Consider the following 27373-nt stretch of genomic DNA (forward strand, 5'->3'; position numbering starts at 1 on the left):
GTCTCGCGACCCCCCAGGGGGTCCCGACCTACACTTTGGGAACCCCCTGAAAGCTTATTATAAATATTTAATGTCATTATTGTATTTATTGGAATACCATAAGTACTACTGCATATTCTATTAACAATACTCAATTCAATGTGAATCAAGGCTATATGAAAGAACAGAGGACCCATCTATTCATTGTTTGATTTGCAAGTTCTGAGAAAAACAATCTTAGAGTATAAGTAGCACATATAAAATATTTTTTCGCCATATCTGGAACTTAAAAGTTCGACATTATTATAACAATTTCGACTGAATTTTAAAATGCGAAACAAATCTTCGCTCTATTATTTATTTATTTTCAGCGTATGCTTGACCCCATTACTCTGCCGCACGTGATGACTGGATGAAATAATAATCGCGATGATGGCTGGAATTAAAACAGCTGCTTGTACTCGTCCTACCCTCCATGAACAAAACAAAGCACACACCGCCTTGTTATTGTCCATCCATCAGTGACTTCAGAGTGGCAGGTTTGTCCTCCAGTGTCACGTGGTCAAGCTGAGCATCCTTTGCAGATCCAGCAGGCTGCGTGGCGTGTCTTCACTAGGTTACGGTATGGACTATTACGCTGCTGCTGTTGCTGCTGCTGTTGTCTGTGCTCGCAGCATCTCTTGCTTGTAGTTTTTCTCCGGCTGGACTGCTCTCTGAAATCACAGGTAAGGAGACAAATACGCTCGGGAAAAAGTGTGAATGTTACTGCATTGACTGAAGTGTGCAGAAAGCTCTGACTTCAGAAGGATGCTCAGACGCTGTCTGTGTACTTGCAATGCAACAAAGACATGCATGTGCGTGAGCAAAGGAAATTACATGCTAACGTTTCAGTGTTGGGGATTTTGCATGGACTGAGTTATCCAGCCGAGCAAATACATACTGACGAGTCTGTCCTTGCAGGTATAGTATCGCCTCTAGGTGCGTAGCTGCACTGTGAGGAAGAGACGACTTCATCGTGTGCAGGTAGAGCAGCTCTGCTTCGGAGGCGGTGGCTGATTGGTAACTCGCATCATGTTGTTAGTCGTGGATGTTCCACAGTGTTTTCGCCCGTGCATTTAAAATTACATCGCCTTGTTGCTCAACAAATAAGAGAGCTTTATAGGTCATGCATGATCCGTGCAAAACAGTCTGAGATTGAAGTTAGAGCAGAAGCAGGAGGTTGATAGGTCACATAGTAATGACTCAGCAACAATCGTGTGCTGAGGGTATACTAATGGTGCCTCATGCAATTTCCAAATATGAGAGCTGACTGCTTGTTTTTGTCGACACTAGAGGGCTGTGGTAACCTGACACCTTCCATCTTCAATGTTTTATAAATAAGGGATTTTAGAATTGAGTGCAACTATTGATTATTGTACCACTCAAGACTGAGCAAGAGGAAGCAGAAGCTGTGTGAGGTACTGTATGTCCTCAAACAGAGGCATGCTCATAAATAAGATATGTTTGAATGTAGGATAAACAAAATACAAAATATAACAGCTGTATAAGCTTAGAGACATCTAACTGGTTCTTATTGAACAGATCATGCTGAGGCATTAGTAAACAAACGGTGGACTTGAGTGCAGAACAACCCAATTAAACACACACACACACACACACACACACACACACACACACACACACACACACACACACATCTCACTTTACTCTTAGTGCTGTTTTATTATGTTCCCATGGAGATACAGTTTCATGCCGAGATTCTGAAAAACCAAATTGATTGCAGGTGAACAGTCAGAAATACTCTCACAAGGAATAGTAGTTTTAGATAAGACTAAACAGCCATGCTAACAGCTTTTCTTTGAGCTTTATTCCAGTGTTAGCATGCTAATATGTTCAGAGTTAGGATGCTAACATACAACAAGTAGTTGTATTACTTTCTTTCATTGCTCGACTTTGTCAAGCCATCTTTGAAAACACCTCTCAGCTTTTAAACCTACATTCAGAATATAATACTAGGAGAGAACTACAATGAAAAGTTTGGGTGAAGTTCCACGCCTTTATCTCAAACCATCAACAGCTAGCTTAACTAATTAGCTCTGGTCACTGCAGTCCTCACAAACAAGCTGCATTTCTCAGATGTTGGCAAGCTAATGATACATATTTTTCATGTAGCATTAGCTTGACTGTGAAGAACACAGATTTTATATATGTATGAGATATTTCCAGAGTTGCCATCCATCCTGATTTTGGCAGAATTGTTCTTTTTTTTCACCAGCTGTCCAGGGAAAATGAAAATCTCTCCTGGGACACAATTTGTCCAGTTTTTTGGGGAAAATGCAAAAACCTCATTTGATTTCCTTCGTTCTGTAGTCTAGAAAGGTCCCCCGTGCTTCTGTGGCGATTTCAAATTGTCTCTGTTTTCTTCCCGTCTATGTGTACGTTACACGAGCGCGTCCTAGCGCTCAAATCAACGCAAAAACAAAAAAGCATCAAGTTGTGGAATCAAACAAACAAAAACAGACAGCCACCACAACTATTATGACCAAAAAAAGTTCACCAGAAGAAGACAAGATTGCAGCGGCAGAGCTTACCAGTGTCCTATGTCAGAATTTGATGTTCATTTGGTCAGTCTGAACTGGTATTAGTGGCCGAGCCCTCCACCCTAAACAATTGGTCGAGTGTCCCTTTTTTTCACAAATCCAAGGTGGCAACCCCAGATATTTCTGAAGTCAGAAGGTGTCCTTGCTTTTAATAGCTGGACACCAAACTGTTCTTAACACTCAATAAAATCCTGGTCAGAGATGATGTGGCAAAGTGACAGAACATTACTGGAACAAGTTATTGTTATGTAGTTTATGAACTTTAAATCACAAGGTTTTAAACCACTTGCTACTGAAAAAGTGTTTCTATCACTGCAATGTGAAAGTTTCTTTTGGTACTGCCCAACAGGAGGAAGCATGCTAAGATAACGTGGGCTAACCATCTCTTTTGTTCATGAACCATCATGTACAAAATATTTGTAATAAAGAGGAAACACCTGTAAGTGGATTTGACATTTTTATAGACTTAAGGCATAAAAGTACATCTTGTAGACTAATTGGCCTTTCTGCATTTGGACTTAACTGTTTGATTTAACTCTCTTTCTGTGACTTTGTTCACAGCGTTCTTATTGCCTTTATACCTTTTGCTTTGGCCTTACTTTACTGTTGCACTTGTCTCCAGTATCATAGCGATGAAGTGCAAAGCCTTTGTTGAACTATCAGCTACCTTGTCTCTGAGTTTGCTGCCCACTTGTCTCTAAATATAGGTCCATACATGAAGAAACAGCTCACGGCTGTGTCCGGGGTTGCTCTTTGAGGCGTAGAGTTCAGGGAATGGTTGCAAAGGGTAAAGGCCTGTAGTGACTCCTCTGCTGGCTGATGGTCAGACTTTCTGGCCAACAGAATACTATATGATTACAGTGCGTTTTCCGAGGACTGCAGTGGCCCACACAGATTATTTTTGGCAATGCTGCCTGTTGATTGAAATGTAGTAAATTTCTTCAATAATAGTGCATAATGCAAGGTTTCATTAACTACAGAGTGGTGTCTCTTTACAGACCAATATTTGTGGTTTAACAGGTTAACTGTGGTTTGCTGGCTCGTGTTATTACACTCACTCTCTGCACTGAAAGTTGTGTCCATGTTGTCAGTATGAACTGTGAAACTCTGCAAGATGTCGGTGCACTGATGCCAGTAATTCTTGTTCAGTGTTAAATCAAAGTTTATCCCTCTGATGTGTTCTGAACTATAATAGTATCAAGGTACAGAAACTCAGATATTTTTCAAGTCTTATAGAAAGATTTTCAGTTTAATTATGGATGCTGCCATTCCAATGAAACTCACACTGATCAGATCCTCTTATATTGTGAACATGAACTCAGCTTGTTTGTTTACACTGTGTGGAAGGTGTTTGATTGGCCACACTCATCAACACACTGTAACTGACCAAAGACATTTTTTCTACTGACCTTTAAAAACGTTGTCCTGTGCTATTTGTCAATTCATGCATTGGAATACATATAAAAATTGAGTACACAGTGAAGAATATCAATAAATCTGAATACCAAGCTGAAGATTTATAATGATAGTGTCTGATATCTGTCATTTATTACAGCTTTCAGACTGTCTGAGGTCCCATCTGAAGGCCACAGAAATAAAAAGGCAGATATGAGTTGCCTAATTTGTAAAGTGCTGCAGCAAGACACACTGCCATTAGGCAAAATGTCCCACTGTGGTTACTTTGATATTATGATATGCTGCAAACACCTTGTGCTGAGATACAACCCAACAAACATCGTGCTTGTGTGGAAATTAACCTGCTGAGTTTTAGAGTGTTATAATTTAAAGTTCAACCTCTGCTCATTCTCATTGTAATCTTCCCTCAGTCTCTTGCTGTCTCAAGCGTCTCAGCTCTATTTCTTGGGTGTTTGAAAAATGTAATATAACTCTTTAAAAGGCATTTGAGATTTGGTTATAATTTATTAATCAAAATTAAAATCAGTGATTCAAGATTATATTTTGATAAAAGTGGAAACTTTTGAAAGTTAATAAAAACCATGCTCAAAATTGTGAGATTGAAACATACTTCAATATAACAGGTGTCCCCATCTGTTATTATTATTTATATCAGACCTCAGCAAGAGAAGGTTTTTTTAGACCAGGTTTTTTGTTAATTAACCTTTTTTGAATGTAATAATTGGATAACATAGAGATATAACTTGTTCACTGTTTCTTGTTTTTTTGGTTGAATTGCATATTTTTTACATATACAAGGCAACTGGCTTACTTGCTAGGGATGTGTTTGTTTAGATGCCTTAACAATCCAATGCCATCACCCTCGCTAGTTGGCTCCTGAATTACTAGTTGGTTACAATAGTTATCAGTGTTTTAATTATTGTAAGCCCAGATGCCAACGCATTCAACTGCTGCTAGCCCGGGATGTAGCTCTAGCTACTACTTCCATTATTTTACAATGCTGTACTAACTGAATGTTAACAAGCAGAGATGACAGATGCCTGCTCTACCAATGGAGCTGAATTGGTGCCCTTAGAGGTCATGTGGCTAAATGTTTTCCGCAAAGCAGTTAGCTTTGTTTAGATATAGTGCATTTAACCATACAATACACAGTGCAGTATCCCTGCCACTTTAACATCCTTGTATATAACTAATTCATTCACAGAGCATTTGTACATAGATAATTTGAACTATTCCGAGCTTCTTTATGTACTTTATTGTTTTATTTTATTCTATTTTATTTGATCTTTATTTTATTTCATTTTATTCATATTTGTATCTTATTTTACTCCTTCTTCTATTAATATTTTGACTTTCTTACTGTTTATAAGAGTTCTTTAATGACTGAATTTCCCTCCCGGGATAAATTAAGTATTTCTAATTCTAATTCTGATTTAACCTTGACAAACAAGCTAGCTATGTCACAAACCTCCAAATATATTTCAAGTCATATAAAAATGCTATTCAGACTGTAACCAGGCTGTAAAGGTGTTTATTTCAGGTGTAAAAATGGGCGTTTTAAGATGGGTGTTAAATGGGTTTTCTTTGCTTTAGCAGCCAGCCTCAAGTAGACACTAAGTAACTGCAGTCTTTTGCACTTCTGTATCAGCTTCATTTTTCAACTCTGGAGATTGCTGCTGGGGTAACATTAAGTTTAAATGAGGTCAACACTTCAACTTGCATAGAGAAAAAATCCTGCCTGAAAGATGGTATTTATATTTCTGGGGGAAAAAGGTCACACAGTAACCAGACCTGATGTCCTCTTTGCAATTGCTTATTTGCAATTTTATTTCAGTAAAGCAATTTGAGATCGGCATTTAATTGAAATTATCACAGCATTACTATTTCCTTATGAGCACTATCTCAAGTGCTAAGTATTTACTGGCAGTAGAAATCAGGTATCAGATGGTGTGCTGTTTTCTTATTATTATTATTTTTAGGGGGTCATTCTCATGATTGTTTTGTAGACCTGTCCTTCACCTATGCTATTGTTTTCCTTGTTTGTGTGTGTTGGCATTCCTCAGCTGCTCCTGCCCCCCCTCAACACTGCACTATCAGTGTCTGTCACTTGTGTATGTCAGCGTCCTCTTCACACATTCAAAGGGCGAGCCATTCAGAGCTCTCTGATTACACAGCTGGTATGACGGGGGCGGGTCACCTGATAGTGCTGTAGTGGTGAGTTAGCTGCTGCTTGGGGTAGGCTGGGTAGGAGCTGGGTCAGGTTTGGCCAAGGTGACTACTCGCTCCACTGGTGGCCAATCAGGATGACACACTGCTGGCCCTTCAGACACAATAGAAGGTAGGAAGCAATATGAGGACAGTTTATTAATCAGTGGGATATTTTAACTACATAAATACTACTGTTGGCATTGAGATGGTGTGAGGTGCATGGAGTTAATCTGAATGGGTCAGTTCATGGCTGTGCAGGGTTAAGTAACTTGTAGGGTTTTTTTTAGAATATCAAACTGTGAATTATTTGTCTTGTCTTGTTTGTCTCAAGGCAAATAAAGTTGCCTTGTAATGTCATTTCTGAAGCTAGTAATATCCTACAAAAGCTAAAAATGACATTTGCATAATGTTGCATTGATCAATGACATGTAATAAAATACGAATAACTTTTGCATGTCCAAAAACTATATCAGAAAAGTTTTAATTGAGTTAAGATGTGTTTCCATATTCTTTACAATATATAAGGTTATGATAGCATGCACAACAGGTGGACTGTGATAATCTGGATATTAAAAAACAACAAATAAATAGAGATCAAGATCTGCTGCTGCAATAAGAAATTTTAAAAATAACTTGAACAACAAAGACTGTAATGCTGCGTTTATCAAATTTCCACTGTAGGTTTCTCATATGGATTCATCACGGTGTAATAATGCCATATTTTGCACAAAAGCTCTCCAGAGATTTCCCCAAATTGTTCCGCACACTCAGCTCAACAGCATACTTTTATTTGTGCAGCGTCTTGTGCATAATGTGTGCTATGAGCCAGCTGTAAGTGTCTCACAGGGAGAAAATGAGTCAGCGGAATAAAACCGAGGCAGATGTAGGGCGTCTTATTGTGACAGTGGGAAAAAAAGCTGCGACAAACAGATCGGGTCCCGTGGGATTTATCAGCTATATTCCATCAATTTCTGTGACTTATTTATGTCCACAGAATCTAATTGTCACATAATGCCACATAATGATTCAGTCCAGTCATTTGTTTTGTCTCGTCATAACATGCCTCTAAAAGCTCCACTAAACCCTGAACCTTGTTAGCTTATTCTCATTTACACACTTAATTCAATTAATGTCTTATTATTCACAGTACACTTGATATTAATATGTAACAACAAGAGACATAATTAACCGAATAATACGAGAACACCAACAGTGCAATCACAGAGAAGTGGCTGCTCTTCAGAGAGGGATCAAATGAGCAGTGTATTCTAGTATTTCCTTTCCAGTCTCCTGCAGAAAGAAAAACTGTAAATTGACTGAAATCCTGAAGACCAACACTGAGTCACAAGATCTGTACAGAGTATATGGCAATCATGTGGCTCGTCTTCTCCCACACTACCCAAAAATAATTACAGATCAGCAATCCCTGGCATGTTTACATGGATCACAGGCACCTGTTTTCCTCCATGGTAAAACCAAAATAATCAGCCGTGTCTATTTTGGCATCATTGGGATGATTAATCGGTCTCAAGGTGCCTCCTCTTGTTCTCCTGTTTGTTTGTGTGTGTGTGTCACAGTTGATTTTAAATGAGACTAATACGTGTGGATAAAGTGGAGTTAAGTGACGGGTTCAGCAGGATTTGTTACTTGGAAACAATAAGACATCTATTTATCTTCAGGGAAACACCAGGAACAACAATTAATCAGTCGGTCTGAAGACAGATAGTCGCTAATTGCCGTCTCGAATTCTCTACAGGAGGTCAGCATTTAAGAGTTTACTTGAATTTTACCAGTGTACAGTAGGGATGGGCAATTGTTTTCAAATATTCGTTCACTTAGTAAAATTCAAAGAACTACTTAAAATATTTTCTCATTTTAATGTACAATTTTTCATTGTTTTTACCGGTGCCTGGTAATGTAGGGTATTCCCGCCAGACAGTGGCTACAGAGCATCTTAAAGCTGTTTGCTAACCTCAGTAAGAATCAGAAGAAGAAGAATGCTAACTGCATTAAATAGCAAAAGAAGAAAACAGTCGCAACAGGCGCAGCGATTTTCTCCGTTTCTGAATCTAACACCACTACACGTATTTCCAGAGAGAGAGCATGGCTGTAAAATGTAAACATACACGCCACGCTGCGTCACAGAAACACCGACGTAAAGGTCGAGACAGACGCTGTCAGTGCCTGGTTAATGTGACTGACACACAAACGGGCTGTTAATGGGACAAGTGTGTGTGTTAGGGATGACCACAATTAATCGATTATCGATTAATTGATTGTTAAGAAATTATTCGAAAAACTCATTTTTGTTATCAATTTTCCGTCATGTGGAACAAACATCATGTTGTCTCATATTACACTCATCTATCAAGGAGGTGTTTTCAGTTTAAAGCATGTTTCGATGTGAATCAGCTGTTAAAGGTGTTGCGCACAGCGGAGACGCTCAGGTGGCGGCTGCGGCTGTGCGTCAGGTCTCCACGTGCGCTTTTTAAAAGAGGATCAATACAAAACTGCTGCCAACAACAACACGGACACAAAGGTTGACAGCTTTAAACAGGATATTTCCCATCTTTGGATACGAAGGCAACAGACAGGTGGGAAATTCAGGTACGCTACGTTTACAGACCAGCAACATCAGAGCCGTCTGAGCTTTTCTCCAGCGGGACTGATTATAACCCGGTTGCGCTCCCGGCTGACACTTGACCGAATACACATGTTTATTTTTCTCAATAAGAACGAGTAGACAGAAAACTGTCAGTTATATGCATTTTGTTGCTGTAGAAAATAAAATGTAGGGGGAAAACAACCTATTTGGCATTGTTTTTGACGTAAGAATAATAATGTTTTTTTTTATCAATTAATCGATGATTGATCGTTAACATTTCCAAAAATCGATCACGGAAAATACTTAAAATGTACATCCCTAGCGTGTGCGTGTGGTTGGGGGATTATTCGAATAATCGTCCAATAGATGCCAATGATTATTGAATAGTATTTTGGCCTGAAATGCCCATCCCTAATGTACAGTAGATCTTTGAAAATCTATGACTGTGTAATGTCAAAGGGAGGCTTTCCTTTAATAACAATTCAGTTTTTCTGCAGACATAAGTCATTGTTTGGCATCCACTCTATGTCCAATTTTACCTCGAAGTTGCAGAGATAAAAACTAAGACAAACCCAATGCTGCTTAACGTAATGCTGATGTGTTCTCTGCTTTCTGTTATGTTTCATGGCCTCTGAGTGATCATCTAAGTCTTAAGGACGATGCAGAAATTGGTATTAATGACAAAGTACATCAAATTGTATGACTTCATAGAGACTAGCACAAGGCTTGGCAATACCAACAAAATAAACAATGCCACAGTGATATAAGTTGGTGCCAACTAGACGTCTTTGAGGATTTTGAATTGGCGTCTTTGTGACGGCCGCTTCCACTTGAGCAGAAAAGAGAAGAAAGGGCTGCTTTGTTTAAAATGCATATTTCCAAAGTCAGTCAGTTCATTACTCATTCTCCACTGTAGTTCTGCTCACAACAACCCCGCCACACAAGTCCTTTTACATACATTTAAGTAAATGTTCAGAATTACTTTTCACTGTAGTACTCATTTTCCTAATGACGGGAGAATACAATGAGGCTTCAGCCTGTAGTAGCACATCCACCACACTGAAGGGTCTGGTGTCACATGTGTACACCAGTGCTGTCTCCTGATAAATCCTGGGGAATGTGACGTGATCTTTTTCTGAGAATGTAGAGAGATTGATCCCCCTGTAATGTTTGTGTGATAGATTTAAAGCCACTATATTCATCTGGAGGAATGTGGTGGAACAGCTCGCCTGGTTGTTTCCAGAAGTAATCTGCCTTGTGGTGGCTCTAAAAATGGGAAACACTTCTCAGATATTTTTTCAACCCCTGCAACGACTCTAAGTGTAAAAATAATAATATGAATAAAGAACTGTCAGTGTAACCAGGATAGAGAATGAGACTGTTACTGTGGTCAGCCAGAAAGAGGCCTTTAGATAATAGAAACATAAATACTGTTGACATTACTGTAAAGAGGGGGCTGGTATGGGAGTCAGTATAAGTCTGTAACAAGCTCAGATTTTGTCTGTCAATTCAGATTAGTTATTTTCTTTACATTGTCACATCAAACTCCTGCACCTGCACAATTAATCTCATAATCTACATTTCCAGACATCTCCATTTGACCCTGTTATCAGTGATAAATGTAAATGCTTATTGATTGCAGTCAGTTTGCTGTGAGAAGGGGAGATATCACAGAATTGCTGTATTATGATATCATTATCGTGGCTGACTATCGTATGGTATTGTTTGGTATCGTATTGTATCTTCAGTCATCCTGTGTTTCCTTAACTAGAAATTAGGGATGGGCAATGATTTTCGAATATTCATTCACTTTGTATAAATCGAAGAGTTACTTTTAATATTTTCTCATTTTAAAAGTAACATTTTTCATTGTTTTTACCGGTGCCTGGTTGTAATGCAGTATTCCCGCCATACCGTGGCTATAGAGTGTCTTAAGGCTGTTTGCTAACCGCATTAGCAAACAGAAGAAGAAGAATGCCAACTGCATTAAAAAGCAAAAGAAGAAGAAAACATTAGCGACAGTTGCTGCGATTTTCTCCGTTTCTGAATCTAACACCACTACACGTATTTCCAGAGACTGAGCATGGCTGTAAAATGTAAACACACACGCCACGCTGCGAGTCTCAGAAACACCGACATAAAGATCGAGAGAGACGCAGACAGTGCCCGCTACTAGCAGCACCTCATCCTGCTGCTGATTAATGTGGCTGCCACACAAACGGGCTGTTAATGGGACAAGTGTGTGTGCGTGTGTTTTTAAGTGTGTGTGTGTGTGTGTGTGTGTGTGTGTGTGGGTGTGTGTGGTGGTGGGTGGATTATTCGAATAATCGGCAAAATAGATGCCAATGATTATCGAAAAGTATTTTGGCTTGAAATGCCCATCCCTACTAGAAACCACATAATAAATAATGAATATAGCAGAGGGGGGTCATGGGTGTGACCCTGCCACCCCTACTTTACCTCCTGAGGGGTGCTCTTGTTGCTTGTTAACACCCTCTCTATTAGTGCTGATAAAGACACCACTGGGAACTCATGATCATATGATTAAAAATGCCCTGATTAAAAAACATCATCATGTGGGAGGTAAGCAGAAAGGATGTGATGGATTAGACATTGGTTCTCAGTTAATGATGAAGGTCTTGTACTTTTCAATGTATTGTAGAAATTCCTCAAATCTAAGAAAAGTGCATCCTAACACACTAGCATGAACATGTGTCTTTATAGTGCATGCATTGTATCATATGTGCTTGGTTACTGCACATCATCTGCCCATATTCCTCAGTATATAGCACATCTGATCCTCCTGTCTTCTGTCCCGCAGGTTATGCCACCCCAAAGGCTTCCTGGATCCCCAACCCTGAAAGAGAAAGGCTGATCCCTGTCCTTCCCCAGGTTCCTGCAGCTCTGCACCTCATCTTTCCCGTGTCCCTCTCCTGCTTACCCTCCTCGCCCAACTACACTCACCACACCTGACCCTGTCACCCCCGTCATCCTTTACCTCTAGGACTTTTTCATCCTGTCACATCTCTCCCCCACAAATCCTCCCCTAAAGCCGCTCCGTCCCTCGTCTCTTAATTTCATTCCAGCCACACAAGCCTCCGTCCCTGCAGGCCCCCTGTCCGCGTCACAGAGCTATTCTTCACCTACTGGCTGCACGCCGGGCCCCATGGCTACAGGAGGTCATGCCCCAGAGATAGATGTGTTGATCAACTTACAAGAGGTACGATTTCTTTTCTTGAAAGTAATGATGTTGTCATTGATGAGGAGGATATAAAATATGAAATAAAAAACAGCCCTGCAGAGCTTGGGGAAAATATCATACATTTCAAGTTTTAAAAGGAAAGAAAAATCATTAACTCCATAACATTTAATCAGAAATGATCAGTTACAGTGTGAAGGTTCTGTTGCCTTTTAGAAGGCGGGACTTTCAGGACAGTCACCATCCAGGCCGGGGATTTGGATGTTAAAACTCAGTGAAGATGCAACATTCACTTTGATATGATTTACCACCATCAGAATTTAAAGCAAGAGCTTGTATCTTTTTATCTTTGTATGTAAGTGCACTTTAAAGGCTAATACAATCCTTTGGGATTCTTGCAAGTCTCACCCTCGGGTTACCTGCTTGTCATGATCCCAGAATTTGAACTTGGATTTTATACTTGTAAAAATGGAATTGTAGTGGCAGATTTCTTGATTCAGTTTTAAAATGTCACATGGCTAGTTGGAGCTGCTCTTTGGTTCTGACGCGTGTCCACCGTCATTCATAAAAATAATAAGTCCATCACGGGTCTGCAGTTCATTCTCAGTTCATTCCAAGAGTCGAAAACTTCCAACTGTCCTTTCAGATTTCCATATTCTTTCATAAAAAAACAACTCAAAACAGGCTTAAATTACATCACGGTCAAGAAACATTCATCATGACACTCCAACTAACCCAAACACAGAAAACGTTTTCACACACACCTGTGCCGCCTGCTAGACTGTATAAATAATGGACTTAGTATCCATGACATCACCCATCTGTTTCTGAAGCGCTGTTTTGAGGCCAATCTTCGGCGGGAACCATATTGCTGCTGTCGAGCGATTGTGACATAAAGAGGTGGGCTTTGAGTCTCCTAGCCAACAGCTACAGTGTTCCCGCCTGTCAATTAAGTCAGCTGTGCCTCTCTTAATGGATGACTCGTAATCTCAATATCTTCGAAATTACCGGGTTATGAAAAGATTCACCCCGGTACAGTGTGTGCCCGTCGAGAAATGAGCTATCCAGACTACACTCGTCTTTTGAACCAGGCTGTAAATATGTTTATTTCTGTTGTAAAGATCAGCTTTTTTGAATTGGTGTGTATGTGGTTTCCAGTACTTCCAGAGCCAGACTCAAGCAGATCCTCAATGAACTGCAGTTTTTAGCACTTCTGCATTGGACTCATATTTTTAGACCGGAGGTTGCCGCTTGCTCCTGCTCTATATAACTACTGGCCCCACCCAGAACCAAAATCAGCAGGTAAAAATTCTCAACTTAATTTAAATGGCTTCTAGAGGAATGATATCTATGCCACAGCAAACAAATGATGAACTCATGGGCTCCTAAAATAGTCAATTTTGATTTCCAACATCATGCATAATTCAAAGGTCTGCAGGTTGGGATTATTAAAAAAACATGAAGGGTCCATCTGACATCACTGTCTCTCTCCTCTGCTCTCTGTCTGTCTGGACCAGACATGAATGTAACGTGTGCATCTTCTTTAGACACTTAAAGGACCTCACAAACGTTAGCATGTGCTGACCTGTGAGTGAGGAAAGTAAGTGGTGTCATGGCTGTGATTGAGGGCAAAGCAGAGACACACAGCATGCAGGAAGAAGTGTTCACATGGCTGACCTTGTCTCTGTGTTGATTGACCACAACTGCTCGCTCTCTCACTTTCATTTGCTCGCAGCAACCGCTGGTTGAAAAATTAGACTTGATCTTTTTTTTGTAATGACTTTGGTGTTTTTGATACTATTGAACATAAAAGCAACAGATATTGTTTTGTTTAAACAAGCGGTATTGAAAAGCATAAATGGGTTAAAAATGTTGACATCCTTACTTGTTTATCGAAGCATTGAAGTATTAAAGGTGCAGTTAGTAAAAATTAGCCACATTTAGCAGATAAGACCTGGTAAAAATAGAATATAATATTCAGAATGATGTTAACATTAGTGCATAATCATCTGAATATGAAATTTGGTTTGCTTCTGTAAACTTAGAACGAGTCCTGATGAGTCATATGCTCATAAACTAATCCCCTGAAGCTCCACACTTAACATTACAAACTAGGATTCATTACATTTTCTCCAGGCTGTTTGTTGTTGCATTTTTGGAGGGAAAATTGTTGATACTGGACAGTGATTGACTTTAATGCAAATATGCAGTGGAGATGTGGAGCAGGGTTGAACTTTGCATGAGGGAAACTATGCAAAGAAATTTCTGGACATTGATTGCAGTATTTTTTAAAGTGGGGTTTTAATGTTGGCAGTGTGGTTGAAAGCTTCAGAAGGAGAGAAATAGTTCCTGAGCTTGTTTGACGGAAAAGACAAAGTGCTCGTGTCTGTGTCAACTCATGTCTCAGCTGCCAAACCACGCTCGTCTCAAGTTTTTATGCCGTTGAGCTGCCAAGTCGCCGGTTACAACAAACCATAGAGCAGAGTCAGTGGGTCACTTGAGATTTTTGTGCTGGAACAAAATATCTGTTGGATGCAGCGTTTCCTGTTTCTTGAATCGTGTATTTTCTCAGCTGGATCTGGTATTTCAGAGAGAAGAATTCAGCTTTGAGGGTTTCATTCTTCCCCTCAGGCCAGTGCTGCCCTTTAAAACATATTTGGCATCGTGAATGAGGAAAAATAGGGCTTGTGTCAGTTCTTTTAAAAGGCACACTCAATATTATTGGATTAAGTAAAACTAAGCTTGTTTCTTATCCAGTTACACTTTATTGTTCTATCTACCTGTAAATGTTACTTTTCTTTTGGATATCCATTATGAAAATAGATAATATAAGTCTCATGGCCATATTTTGCTACTTGCAGGAGCATTTACTTTTGACATGTCAAATCCACACATGACCATTCCCTCATTGAACATGATCATGAATGTGTCCTCATGAGACAAGAGCGAGGCATGAAGGTGAACTATAATGTGATGCCTCATGAAGTAAACTAAAGCAGAACATTCAAGGAAATACACTCATAAAGCTCAAGTAGTGACATGTGCTTACCAAGGACATAATCCTTGTTTTTTATTTAACTTTGTGACCATGTTTGAAGCTGCATGTCTATTAGTTTATCTAAGTGCTAAATATTTCGTGTATTTAGCTTAACCCTCAGAGCAAATGTGTTTTGATTGATGTTATCCATTAAAAGCTGCTTTGAGGAACTTAAAGTTTTTGTCAGTGTGGTGCTCCCTGATATATTTGCTGATCTTGTCCAGTACATGTTGTGTGTTTTCAGACAAAACAAGTCATCCAGCTATTTTCTAACAGTCAATTTTATCCCTCATTGTGATTGTTTCAGTAGCAATAGGTAAAACAAAAAAGGCTGTATCTTCAGTGTGTTGTAACCACATCACCCATCTGTTTCTGAAGTGCTGTTTTGAAGCCATATTGGAACTGCTGAACTCAACCAAACTTCTGTCGATGTAAAGAGGCAGGCTTTGAGTCTCCTAGCCAACAGCTACAGTGTTTCCGCCTGTCAATCAAGTCAGCTTTGCCTCATAATGGATAATTAATATCTTCAAAATTGCGTTATGAAAAAATCCACCCCAGTACAGTGTGTGCCGATCGAGAAATTAGCTATCCAGACTACACCTGTCTTTTGTACTAGACTGTAAACATGTTTATTTCTGCTGTAAAGATCGGCTTTTTTAAATTGGTGTGTATGTGGTTTCCGGTACTTCCGGCGCTAGCCTCAAGCGGACACTTGATGAATTGCAGTTATTAACACTTCCGCATTGGCTTCAATTCTCGCGGCCGGAGGCTTGGTTGTAACTCAACAGACATCTGCTCTTTTGCAGCTGTTACAAACATTAAAAATGACCATAAATAAATAGTCAAGTGTTGCTGATACTCTTTTTGTAAGGCATAAAAAGACATTAAAGTTAATTTCAGTCTTTTTCATAACAAAAACAAAAAACTCACGAATGGAGCTTTAACATCAATAATTACCCAGCTTTCTCACTAATCACCCAGCTGTGTTAGATGCTTGATTCGGATTGTTTAAAACTCCTAACAACGTTAATTAATTCTGAATAGCAAGAGCAGCCTTGTACTGGTGACAATGGGGAAAAAACATTCTGTTCATTCAGCACAACATTTCAATTCAGAGTTGAATGCTGACAGGTCAGCAGCAGAGAAAACAAGATGAGGAGGAAAAATGTGAAAAAACTAGTAAGGAATGTTAAAATACACAAAGAGCCAAGTGAGAGAGAGACAACAATCACCTCCTCGATGCTGTCATAATTGTAATTTCGCATGGCAAATGTAAATGTAATGTCAAATGTAATGTCAATATAACCTGTTGAATTGAATAGAGAATTCTTTAAGAGTAGAAATCCCTTCAATAACAGCGCGATGCACAGAGACACTCGTCCTCAACAAAGATCTTTTCTGACACTCCAACAAAGGGATGAGTCATACGTGTTTCTGTGGAAAATGCTCATTTCTTGCAGATTGGTTGTAGCTGTTTTTGAAGTCAAACAGATGAGCATGGGTTTTCTGGGAGAAAAGGCTCTGCCAATGAAGTACGTGATGTGTTATTATGCCCAGTGGGGACCATGCCATTAGCAGTGTGCATCGCATACTGTGGCACTGGTGTGAGGGAAATGATAGGCTGTGTGAACCAAATCCCACCCCCTCTAATATATGCAGTGACTTTACAGATGCACACACAGAGCATCAATATAGAGAACACAACAGCTTCTTGATGGATACAGCTCTAAACTGATCAAAGTAGCAGGTTTCAGGGGATTTTGTATGTCTATCTGTGATTGGAAGATACGATCCTTCTCCAGCCCAATTGGACATGATCAGCAAAGAGAGTAGAGGCCCCACTTTGTCCACAGGGGGCGCCAAAATTCATCCAAACCTAAAGTTCTTCTCAGGAGCAGGTCTTATGGCCAAATTTCACCAGATCTTTGTCCAGTCAGTCTCCGATCCATCACAGCACCAGATCTGATAGGTTTCTATTCTAGTCAATCTGTTATCTCCCATCCGCATCAGATATGCAAGACTTCTATTTTGCCGAATGCATGACGCATCAATCAGCACAGAGCAGATGGAACGGAACAGGAAGTCAGGCACCAAAACAAAATAAAAACATCCGGTTAATTTTCAGAATAAAACACTGTGGGCCCGATCTACTAAAGGTTTGCGTGTATAAAAACACGTGCAAACTTGATAGCGCACGCAAAGCTGACGTACTAACCGGGAGCACCGAGGATTGCGTCTGTCAAATGAGCAAAATAGCACTCGCAAATCATTTAGCGTGTTTGCCTTCATGAATATGCAGAATACATGTAGATCATCAGAACGCGCAAAATACTGAGAGGAGGAGATGCAAATGTAATCATTTAGCACACGCAATGTGATCTATCAAACCTGAAGCAGATAGCGCGCGCTGTATTTGCGTCTATATTTAGCACGTTTGAAAGGCAGGTGCAAACTGGCACAGCGTTACGCACACTTGGCTGCGGTCACTGTAAAGCTCATCATAACATCGCTTTGCAACATGCCCGCAAAAGCTGGGCTTACAAGCATTACTACATGTTTTAGTCAATCAAACCAAGAGAACACAAAAATAATAATAATAATAATAAAACAACACAAATTCAAAGCAGTTCAGCACCACGAATAGCGACCGCATCATTCTGACACCCACTTTAACTTTTTCAACTAATGAGAGCACAGTAGGTCACTGTATCAACAGCTATAAAGATTAGTAAAATTGGCACAGCGGCCCACATGTTCACATACAAACAAAAAATCAATCAAAAATCAGTTAGTTTTAACGTGAATGAGCGCTCACTGAGCTACGCCAGGCAGCTCTGCGTAACTCCTCATCTCGTGCTTGCAGCAGTGTGTTAGGGCGAATTGACTCAAACATGTTCCCAGTTCCATTTAGGCTGGTGAATCTTTGGGACAGTTGCTGGATGATGATATCAGGCATTGAAAACGTTCACCCGAAAGTTGCTCCCTGGGACAGTGAGGCGACTGTCTTCATCCAAGTGACGCCTAACTTTTCTAGAGCAAGAGTGGCAGACCAAGCCTCATCAAATCGCTCTCTAAACTCCATCAAAACACTGATTGCGTTTTGGAGAAGAGTAGATGCGTTTATTTCATTGGCAGATCTTCTGTTTTTTCTCACATCTTTCACCTTTTCACAGATGGCCTCCCAAATCGCGTTTCTATCGCTGAGATGTCTCTGCTGGAGTTCACCGATGTGTTTATTTCCCTCCTCCACAAAGACCTCCAACTCCATGTCTTCAAACTTCATTTATCACTTAAGACCACTCTGTTCTCTCAAACTCTACATGGTGACAGCCGATAGCACACGCAAAATCCTCATTAAAATAGGGCGGTCCGCACCACTTTTGCACTCGTTATCATTTGCGCATGCAGTCATAGTAGATCACCTGCAACACGCCCAGAAATAGCACGTGCAAAATTATTATTTGCACACGCAAATTAGCGCTCGTTATTTGGGATCTTAGTAGATCAGGCCCTGTGTTATCACCAGATGGTATTTAACTTAACTACAACAACAAAAAGACATTGAGCACGGAGGCCGGCCTGAAGGCGACGGGTCAGAAGTTTTCAGAGGACGAGAAAGACAATAAGGATGAGGAGGGGAGGAGGAAAATCCTTGATTCAGTGTTTGCCGCGGGAAAACCTCGGTCATGACTCCTACATGACTCCGGCTGTCCGGCGGTCCTGCTCCGTGCTGTGTTCTGAAAAGGCAACCGGTGGGTGTTGACGGATGAGAGAGAGAACAGAGCCGGACCGTAGCAGATCAGAGATGGACCGGACACTGATCTGGTGGAAGTCCCGTGTTAGGTTTTAACAGTAAACTGGGGTGTGTAACTCAAAGGAAAACTGTGAAGGCCTCAATCATTACTAGTGCCAAAGAACATCCTCACCCAGGAACATCCATATGAATATGAGTGACATAATACACATTATGCATTGATTTTCAATTAGTATTGTGTCCTGTTTTTTTTATTCTGAAATTTATTCTGCATAAAATGAAGTTTTGTTTACTAGCTTTTGGAGGTCAGAAATGTCGAAGGGGTTATGGCAATAATAGTGTCAGTATCATGTTTGTGCACACATTAATTGGATCACACAAAATAAAATCTTGATTGACTCTGATTAAAATAAACTACATTGAGTAGTAAAGCCAACATTTTTTAGGTAATTGCTTATAAACATCAGCTGTGCAGTGAAAAAGCAAAGCAAAACACTGCTGCTGATATTTATGTTAGTTGTGTTTGTTGGTCTGGGAAATGTGCCAACTGCTTCAGAGGGGAGAGATGAAGGGAGTGGGAAGCAGATTCTAAACACAGCTAAATAAAAGAGCAGGAGGGAACTGAAAGCAGGGCAAACAAACTTATTATATTTAATCGTCCTGAATTATAATGAGGATCATTAGTTAAAGATTGTGTTTAAAGGGTTGCATTGATTCCCCGTACTGAATACCCGATCGTAAGCTCCTCTTTGGCTCTGCTGTATTTGACCTAAATAATGAATCTGCAGGATGAGCCACAGACATACAGTGACATATTGTTACGTGGTGTAACATAATGTAGCCTGAAGACATCAGCTCTGAGATCTGGCTCAGCACAGAGACAGCTCCATTAGATTTGAAGGTATTACAGACCATGCTTTGAGTCATAAATCATAGTAGCATAGCATTTAGCTCAACTTTATCAGCTGATGGTCCACAGATTTACCAAACATCAGTTTATTTTCAGCCTTTTTAAAATAACTTTCCATTGTTATCTTATATTGAATTTTTGAATTGTTAAATCACCTCAACACTTCACTACTACGTGTTGTTATCTTGCACACTGTGATACTTTTAATGCTTCATCTGATTACTGCTGTGTTTTCCCAGGCGCTCCAATGATTGTTAACTTTATTTTACATCATTTATATTTTGGATCCCCAAATGTGTTAGTTAAACCCCATTTGCAGTTAGAGGGAGTGGAACCCAGCTGTGCAGGCAGCATTGAGAAATGGTATTGTTCAAGTTAATGTGGAGAGGTAATTACCAAAATCTGCAACAGCAGGCTCAGGGCCATGTGAGCTTTCACTTACAGTTGTGGCTGTGGACGCCCTGTGATTGTAAAGTCAATATCCACTCTCATCTCAGCTTGATCTCCTCTCATCCCTGAGGGGAATGTGTGTTTTTCACGTTGCTAAATGCTAAGCTATTCAAACCAGTAGTCACTATTCTGTGTTTCTATGAAAACAACACATCTTCTCCACCTCAGAGAAGTTCTTTTTACGCTCTCTATCCTTCTTTCCTTCGGGTATGGTGGTTATTTGCTATTCATGGGCAGTGATTTATGCTAATTGATCTGAATTTCCTGCGCCGTTCATGAATCCGGAGTAGAGTTTTAGTCGTGTGAGCTTTTACATGCAAATCTACACACAGATTTACTCACATTTCATGAATGAGACCCACTGTGTGTTCCTTACAACAGGAGGGACACAATAAAAATAAAAATATTGAGTGACTGCAATAGGGATGTACATTTTAAGTATTTTCCGTGATCGATTTTTGGAAGTTTTAACGATCAATTATCGATTAATTGATAAAAAAAAAAACATTATTATTCTTACGTCAAAAACAATGCCAAATAGGTTGTTTTCCCCCTGAATTTTATTTTCTACAGCAACAAAATGCATAAAACAGCCGGGATTGAATGGCACACATTTGACACGCAGATTATCAACGATCAGACTCATTAAAATACTCTCCGCGGACATAATCTTATAAAGTGAAGTCTGAGGCTGCTAACAGAAAAGTACTTCAGACTCACAGTGTCCAGTTTTCTGTCTACTCGTTCTTATTGAGAAAAATAAACATGTGTATTCGGTCAGGTGTCAGCCAGGAGTGCAACCGGGTCATAATCAGTCCTGCTGGAGAAAAGCTCAGACGGCTCTGATGTTGCTGGTCTGTAAACGTAGCGTACCTGAATTTCCCACCTGTCTGTTGCCTTCGTATCCAAAGGTGGGAAATATCCTGTTTAAAGCTGTCAACCTTTGTGTCCGTGTTGTTGTTGGCAGCAGTTTTGTATTGATCCTCTTTTAAAAAGCGCACGTGGAGACCTGACGCACAGCCGCAGCCGCCAGCTGAGCGTCTCCGCTGTGCGCAACACCTTTAACAGCTGATTCACATCGAAACATGCTTTAAACTTAAAACACCTCCCTGATAGATGAGTGTAATATACGACCACATGATGTTTGTTCCACATGACGGAAAATTGATAACAAAAATGTGTGTTTCGAGTATTATTAATCGATAATCGATTAATTGTGGTCATCCCTAGACTGCATGTTGCTGCAGCATTCATGTATCCTTTACCAGTGCCAGAGCATCCATCATTCATCATTACGCATGGGTCTCAATGCAGTGTTTCATGTTTACAGGACACACACTTTTATTTCACATTACAGAGAGCTCACGTCCCTCAGAGATCTCCCCTCTCTGGTATGATGTGACAGAAGTTTGATCCGTGAATATAAGTTTTAATGTGCTGGTTTTATCACGGGCAGCTTGACCTGCGCTTTGACTGATTGAGAGGTTATGTAGGATAATAACTGAGAGCCGCACTTTTCTAATTAGCACAGTAAACACATGCAGGTGATGAAGATGTGATGAGTGTGTGAGGCAGTTGGTGTCTCTGCGCTCCGTGTGCTCTGTACAGCAATCTTTATTAAAAGTATAACTACACTCAGTGACTCTGCGCGGTGTTAGAGACGTAGAAAACATGACTGTCACTTTGCTCCACGGCTGATTTACGTCTTCTGATGTTACTTTGGTTTTACCTCCAGACGAACACGTTAGGATACGGCCCGTGTGTTCCTCTACACTTTGGAGAAATGTGACGGTGAGAAAAAGCTGATGAAATATTTGATGAACTTTAAGTCACGCTTTATCTTTTAATGACAGCTTATTGGAAACGGCTCACCACAGTCACACAAACAAATATAATATCCGTATTTTAGTGATGATGGTGACGCAGGTCTGTTAATATGTTCTTATTCAATGAAATGAAATGTGTAAAAGGCATTAAAATATAATCTGACTTCAGTTCTCCCTCTCACCAACTGCGTCGCCAATTTCCCCCTGCCTCTAAAATGTACGTACGCCTGGGTCAGAGTTTGCTTACCGGTAGTCACATTTTCACGTCAAGTTTGTTTTTATAAATCACAAACTTGGCGTGAAAACTGGCGTACGCCATTAAGCGAAGGCTCAGACTTCAACAAGGGAACTGAACAGAATCATATTTCAGACTCACAGTGTCCAGTTTTCTGTCTACTGGTTCTTATTGAGAAAAATAAGCATGTGAACGCGGTCAGGTGTCAGCTGGGAGCGCAACCGGGTCATAATCAGTCCGGCAGCGGACATAAAAGCACTCATGGAGACCTGTCACACATCCGCAACCCGCAGATGAGCGTCTCTGCTGTGCGCAACACCTTCAGTCAGCTGATTGAAACATGCTTTAAACTTAAAAACACCTCCCTGATAGCTGAACCAAATATAAGACCACATGATGTTTGTTCCAAGTGATAGAAAATCAAAACAAAAAAATGTGTTTGAGTAAGTTCTTAACAATCAATTAATCGCGACTGGATTAATTGTTGACATCCCTACTTGATAATGATCTTTTAGTCTCAGAAAGACATTTTTCCTTGTTACATTTGTAAAAAAAAAAAAATACAATATTCTATCTAACTGTTCTAAATCTTGTGTTGGATAAACATTATCTGGTATCAATTTATGCCGTCTCAATCCTCTAATCCTCATCTCATGGACATGTTCTCTCAGGTATATGTTTAGATTTGACACTTGAAGATGCTTCACTGGGGCTGCTGCAGGAACTGATCAGATTAAATCGCTCAAAGGTCAAGGTCCCTGTTACACCTCTGAAATGGTTTAGGTCATATTTCACACTGCAGTATGACACAAAATACACTCAAGTTTAATAGGCTATGATGAAAAATACTGTGCCTTGACTGGTTGGTGAAGGCATACTACATTGTTGCATTCCTGGTTGCATTAATGCACCGTAGTGTCAGTTGTCAGAAAGTGTCTCACACATCATTTGCTATGATTATTCTCTCGATTTTCAACTTGAATATTTGGTGCACACAATATTTTTTCAAAGTAATGAATGGGTTTTTGTGGGTATTAAATGGGGGCTAATGAGACAATGATGACATTTATGAGATTGGCAGCAGTTTTATGGATTTACATGTTGAATTAGACAAAAATAAACCAAATTAGCTCATTCCATTTGTGAAAGTTTTTCCCCTGAGCATTATTCTTGTAAAAAAAAAAAGAAAAGACTTCAGAAGAAGACAATTTGTAAATGCCTGAGGGGAAATTTTGTAATTGAAATGCAACACACACACAGACTGAAAAAACACATCCATGCACAGAAAGGATCCAATTAGAGGTGAGCACACCTGGATAGGCACCCTAAGCAGTTGGACGTGCAGTGCCTTGCTCAAGGGCGATTGCCCAGGAAGTGAGCTGGCAACTACAGCTTCTAGCCCAGTTTCTGTACTTTGGTTCATTCCAGGATTTAAACTGGCGACCCTCTGGCTCATCAGCCAAATCCCTACACACTGATCTACTACCGCCTTTACTTTATCTAACCTTCAACTGAATGATTTTAAATAAAAATCCTGAAAGTGTGATATTAGCTGCTAAAAAAGTTCTCTTTAAACACTTTCAGTGCCAAAATGAACAATTTATACCTTCCAATCCAGAGGGTTTTCCTGATCACTATGGGAGTATACGAGGCAAACACACAGAACACACACACACAGGCTTACCAAAACACAAAACACACCCTCCTCTCTATTAGTCAGCAGCTGATAAATATTTCAATGCATCTTTCTGGCTCAGCATTCCATTAGATATGAAATATTGATGTTGCAGTAGAAGTTGTGCAGATCATGAGAAAAGGTGAGGCAGCATGTTTTAATGTGAACACTTGCTTCACTCAGGCTTATTAATGGTTGCTCTTATCTCCCATCGATTGGAGGCCTTCAAACTCGCCACACAATATCTGAAATTACACGAATCAAATATCTCTGTGTTTTGATGTAAAGTGACACCTCCACATCAAATGCTAAACAGGTAAAGCTTTCATCCAGATTACATAACCACAATTTCTGTACAAGTAGATTCCCATCTCATTGTTGGAACAACAGCTGAGTGAAAACTGATTATGTCAACCCTTTGTGTTCTAGGTTTAAACAACACATCAAAGGGACTAACATAAGTGACTGTAGTGTATTCCTTTATTTTGAATTGTCCTTAATTAATCTACATCTCACCCAGATTATACAAATGCCATAAAATAGTTAAAGATGTCCCGACAATATGCCAACAGCATCCAGTGCCATCATACTACAGAAAAGTGTCAGAGTCGGGGATTAAAAAAAAAAGTGAGGAAGATTTTTTCGTCATAACGCACTTTGAGAAAGAAAGTTGAAATTTCAAAAATAAAGTTGAGATATTGAGAAGAAAGTCAAAATCATAGACTTCATAAAACATGGATAAAATCTCAGTGACATCTCAGTGACCATTGGTCAATTGAAGGCAGTCGCCATATCATGGAGCTCTGAGGTTCATTACAAGTTTTAAGTCTCTAACCCTTCACTGCTCCCTGTATGCTCGAGTTGGCTGGTCTGCATTGTCTACCTGTAGACTACATCACTGGCATGTCCTTGTTTATAAGGAAATTCTTAACTTGCTTCCCTTATGTGATTTTATTCATTTTAAAAAATACTGGAAGCTACAGTCTCCGCTCTGTGACCCAGTCAAAAAACTTGCTTTTGCTTTCAGTCTCCAGAGTGTGTCTCGAAATGGGTAAAAAGAGTTTTAGATATGCTGCTCCTGGAATCTGGAACCTGCTGCTGGAGAGCCTGGGTTTGAGTGAGCTTGTCTCTTTAAATGTTTTTAAAAGCAGATTGAAGGCTTTTAGGAAGATACATGCTTGTAGATGCTTTGACTGATGACTTTTGTTCTGAAATTCATGATATGTTGTCATCTTTTAGAATTCTGTGTTGTTTGTGTGCAACTTTTTTGGAATGTGCTCTTGGCCACAAGAGCTTCTTAATCTCAATGTGGTTTTCCTGGTTAAAAAAAAATTGAATCATAAGTAAATTAAATAATATTGGAAATGCTGACTCAACCTTCAGTCAATGGAGAAACAGATAAAGAGGTGGTGCTGAGGCAACCGCAAAGCCTCCTAGCAAATACTTATTTCACCTCCATCTGTAAGCCAACTCAACCATGCCACTAATTATGCAAATCTATGTATAATCAGAGTCTTAACACCTTCAAAACTGAAGAGTTATAAAAAATATCACTTTCATACAGTGTGTACAAATAAAGAAATGAGCTATTCAGACTGAAACCAATGTTTAACCAGGCTGTAAACAAGGTTAATACTGATCGTTCAGATACACATTAAACAAAAGTTGCCTCTCTGTAGTCTTTGTGTTCCAACGGTGCGAAATTGAGGACATCAACAACTCTTCTGTATCATACAGTAACTCATTTATCAAACAAATAGTCCAAAACCCAAAGACATTTGTGTATAATGCAATATTAAGACACTAGTTACTTAGATGTTTGACCAGTGAATCTTGTAATATGACATAAAATTGAGTCCTGGTTTTGGGACTTGTAGTTTTTATGTTTCTAATTGAGGTTAAAATGGCAACACTGACACCTCTGTGTAATCATCACAGATTTTGAGCACAGATTTCATGTTTCCGTGAGTAAAAAAAGAAAGAAAGAAAAGTTCGTTTTCATCTTGTGATCTGTTTGCAGAGGCATGAGGCATCTCAGAATGCACAAAGCTTTCAGGTTACCCATAGTCAATTCTGTGCTTTTCTATTTATGCTGGAAGTAAAGAGAGAAAGAATGCACCAGCAAACAGGCATCTGAGAAGAACCATCTTTGAAATATTTATTTAGAAACAGTCCCATACGTTTCAAGTAGTTCCTCTCTATGCTGTCTGTCCTGCAACATCACTTTCTCTTTTGAATGACTGGTTTTATCCACTGCTGCAGATACCTAACATTATGCATTAAAAGTGATTCTGAGCTCTTAGATATGGGTAGGTAGCAGGATTATAATGTATATAAAGAAGTTTGTCTTTTGATGTCTGTTGGCAAAACTGAACTTGGAGTCAATTTGGTGATGCAACAGATATGGATCTGTTGGGGTCTGTGCTGAGAATACAGACCCAGAACAGTGGGTCAAAGTGATATTGATCTTCACTCCTGGATAGAGTTAATGAAACAACTGCTGACATTCTTTGTTGTTGTAGTTCTAGAGAGAGATAAGAAGAGGTGGAAACACAGGGGGATAAGCAGCCCTGCCTGGCTTTTTAAAGCTAACACAAAGAGCTAATTTGAACAGTGGCAGCACTCACCTCTTCCTGGTTGTCTCCTCTGGAGGGGGCGGAGTCCAAAGAGTTGGGAAAAGCCTGAGCACCTACTTCAAAGCTCAAGGAGCAAACCATAGAGATTAGAGGGGTGGAGAGGCACAAACATGCAGATTTAAGTGATTGTTTTGAGTGTGTGTTACAGACTTAAAGGTAGAAATCAGAACTTGGGTGCATATTTACTTTTTTGTATCCTGTTTTTAATGATTTTGCTGTTGTATAAATAGTAATTGTTTCACATGGTCTTGTCCCTCCCTTGGTGGTCCTGACCACATTGCCTGCAGCATGGAGGGTAACCCTTATAATGCAGCTGGTTGCTGCTGGTGTAAGTTCCCTGTAGGTCTCTACTGAGGTCTGTGTAGCCTTTTTTTTTAAATAGATATCGCCAGACAGTATCCAGGTGAAGAGGTCTGGCCTTGCCTTTTCACACATGTGGCACACAGCAGGACATTGTAAGTATGAGACTTGCTCTCAGCTGCTGCAGAAATGCACAGCTTTTGTGAGCCATAAGGTTTCACCTTGAGCTGCAGGGGTCTTTTGTACTGAATACTGTTTTTGTGTTATCAACACAACGTGTACTTGGACAGATACACAATAAAAGGAGCCAGAGCAATAGATAATACGTGAGCACTGAAGACACTGAAGCAGGCAAAGTTTGTCCAGCTGTGTGCGCGGTCAAAAGGTATCTACACAATGGATTCCTCAAGTGTGGGCAGTGCCCCCCTGGTGGGCCTTGATGGTACAGCAGGTGGGCTTCAAGAGGCATTTACAAAACACCACAGAGTTTTTTTGTGGATACCTGTGTGGATAGGTATTTACTCTGCACTGACAGAGGCCACC

The 27373-nt window shown here is 39.9% G+C and overlaps 1 protein-coding gene and 1 long non-coding RNA gene across 2 annotated transcripts in view; one reads left to right on the forward strand and one right to left on the reverse strand.

Annotated features, from left to right (window-relative positions):
* Positions 1-26620, reverse strand: LOC117819930. The gene is made up of 3 exons (XR_004632655.1): positions 26522-26620; positions 6193-6315; positions 1-692 (listed from the first exon to the last, which is right to left on the reverse strand). It is a non-coding gene; the product is annotated as an uncharacterized LOC117819930 (long non-coding RNA).
* Positions 374-27373, forward strand: part of slc4a3 (solute carrier family 4 member 3) — an 81324-nt gene continuing 54324 nt past the window's right edge. Inside the window, exons 1-2 of the mRNA XM_034693465.1 lie at positions 374-704; positions 11630-12028. Coding sequence (XP_034549356.1) covers positions 11975-12028 — 54 coding nt within the window. The 5' untranslated portion in view covers positions 374-704; positions 11630-11974. The remainder of the gene's footprint in view (positions 705-11629; positions 12029-27373) is intronic.

The sequence above is a fragment of the Notolabrus celidotus genome, chromosome 10, assembly GCF_009762535.1.
Source record: "Notolabrus celidotus isolate fNotCel1 chromosome 10, fNotCel1.pri, whole genome shotgun sequence".
In the NCBI taxonomy this organism is placed as follows: domain Eukaryota; kingdom Metazoa; phylum Chordata; class Actinopteri; order Labriformes; family Labridae; genus Notolabrus; species Notolabrus celidotus.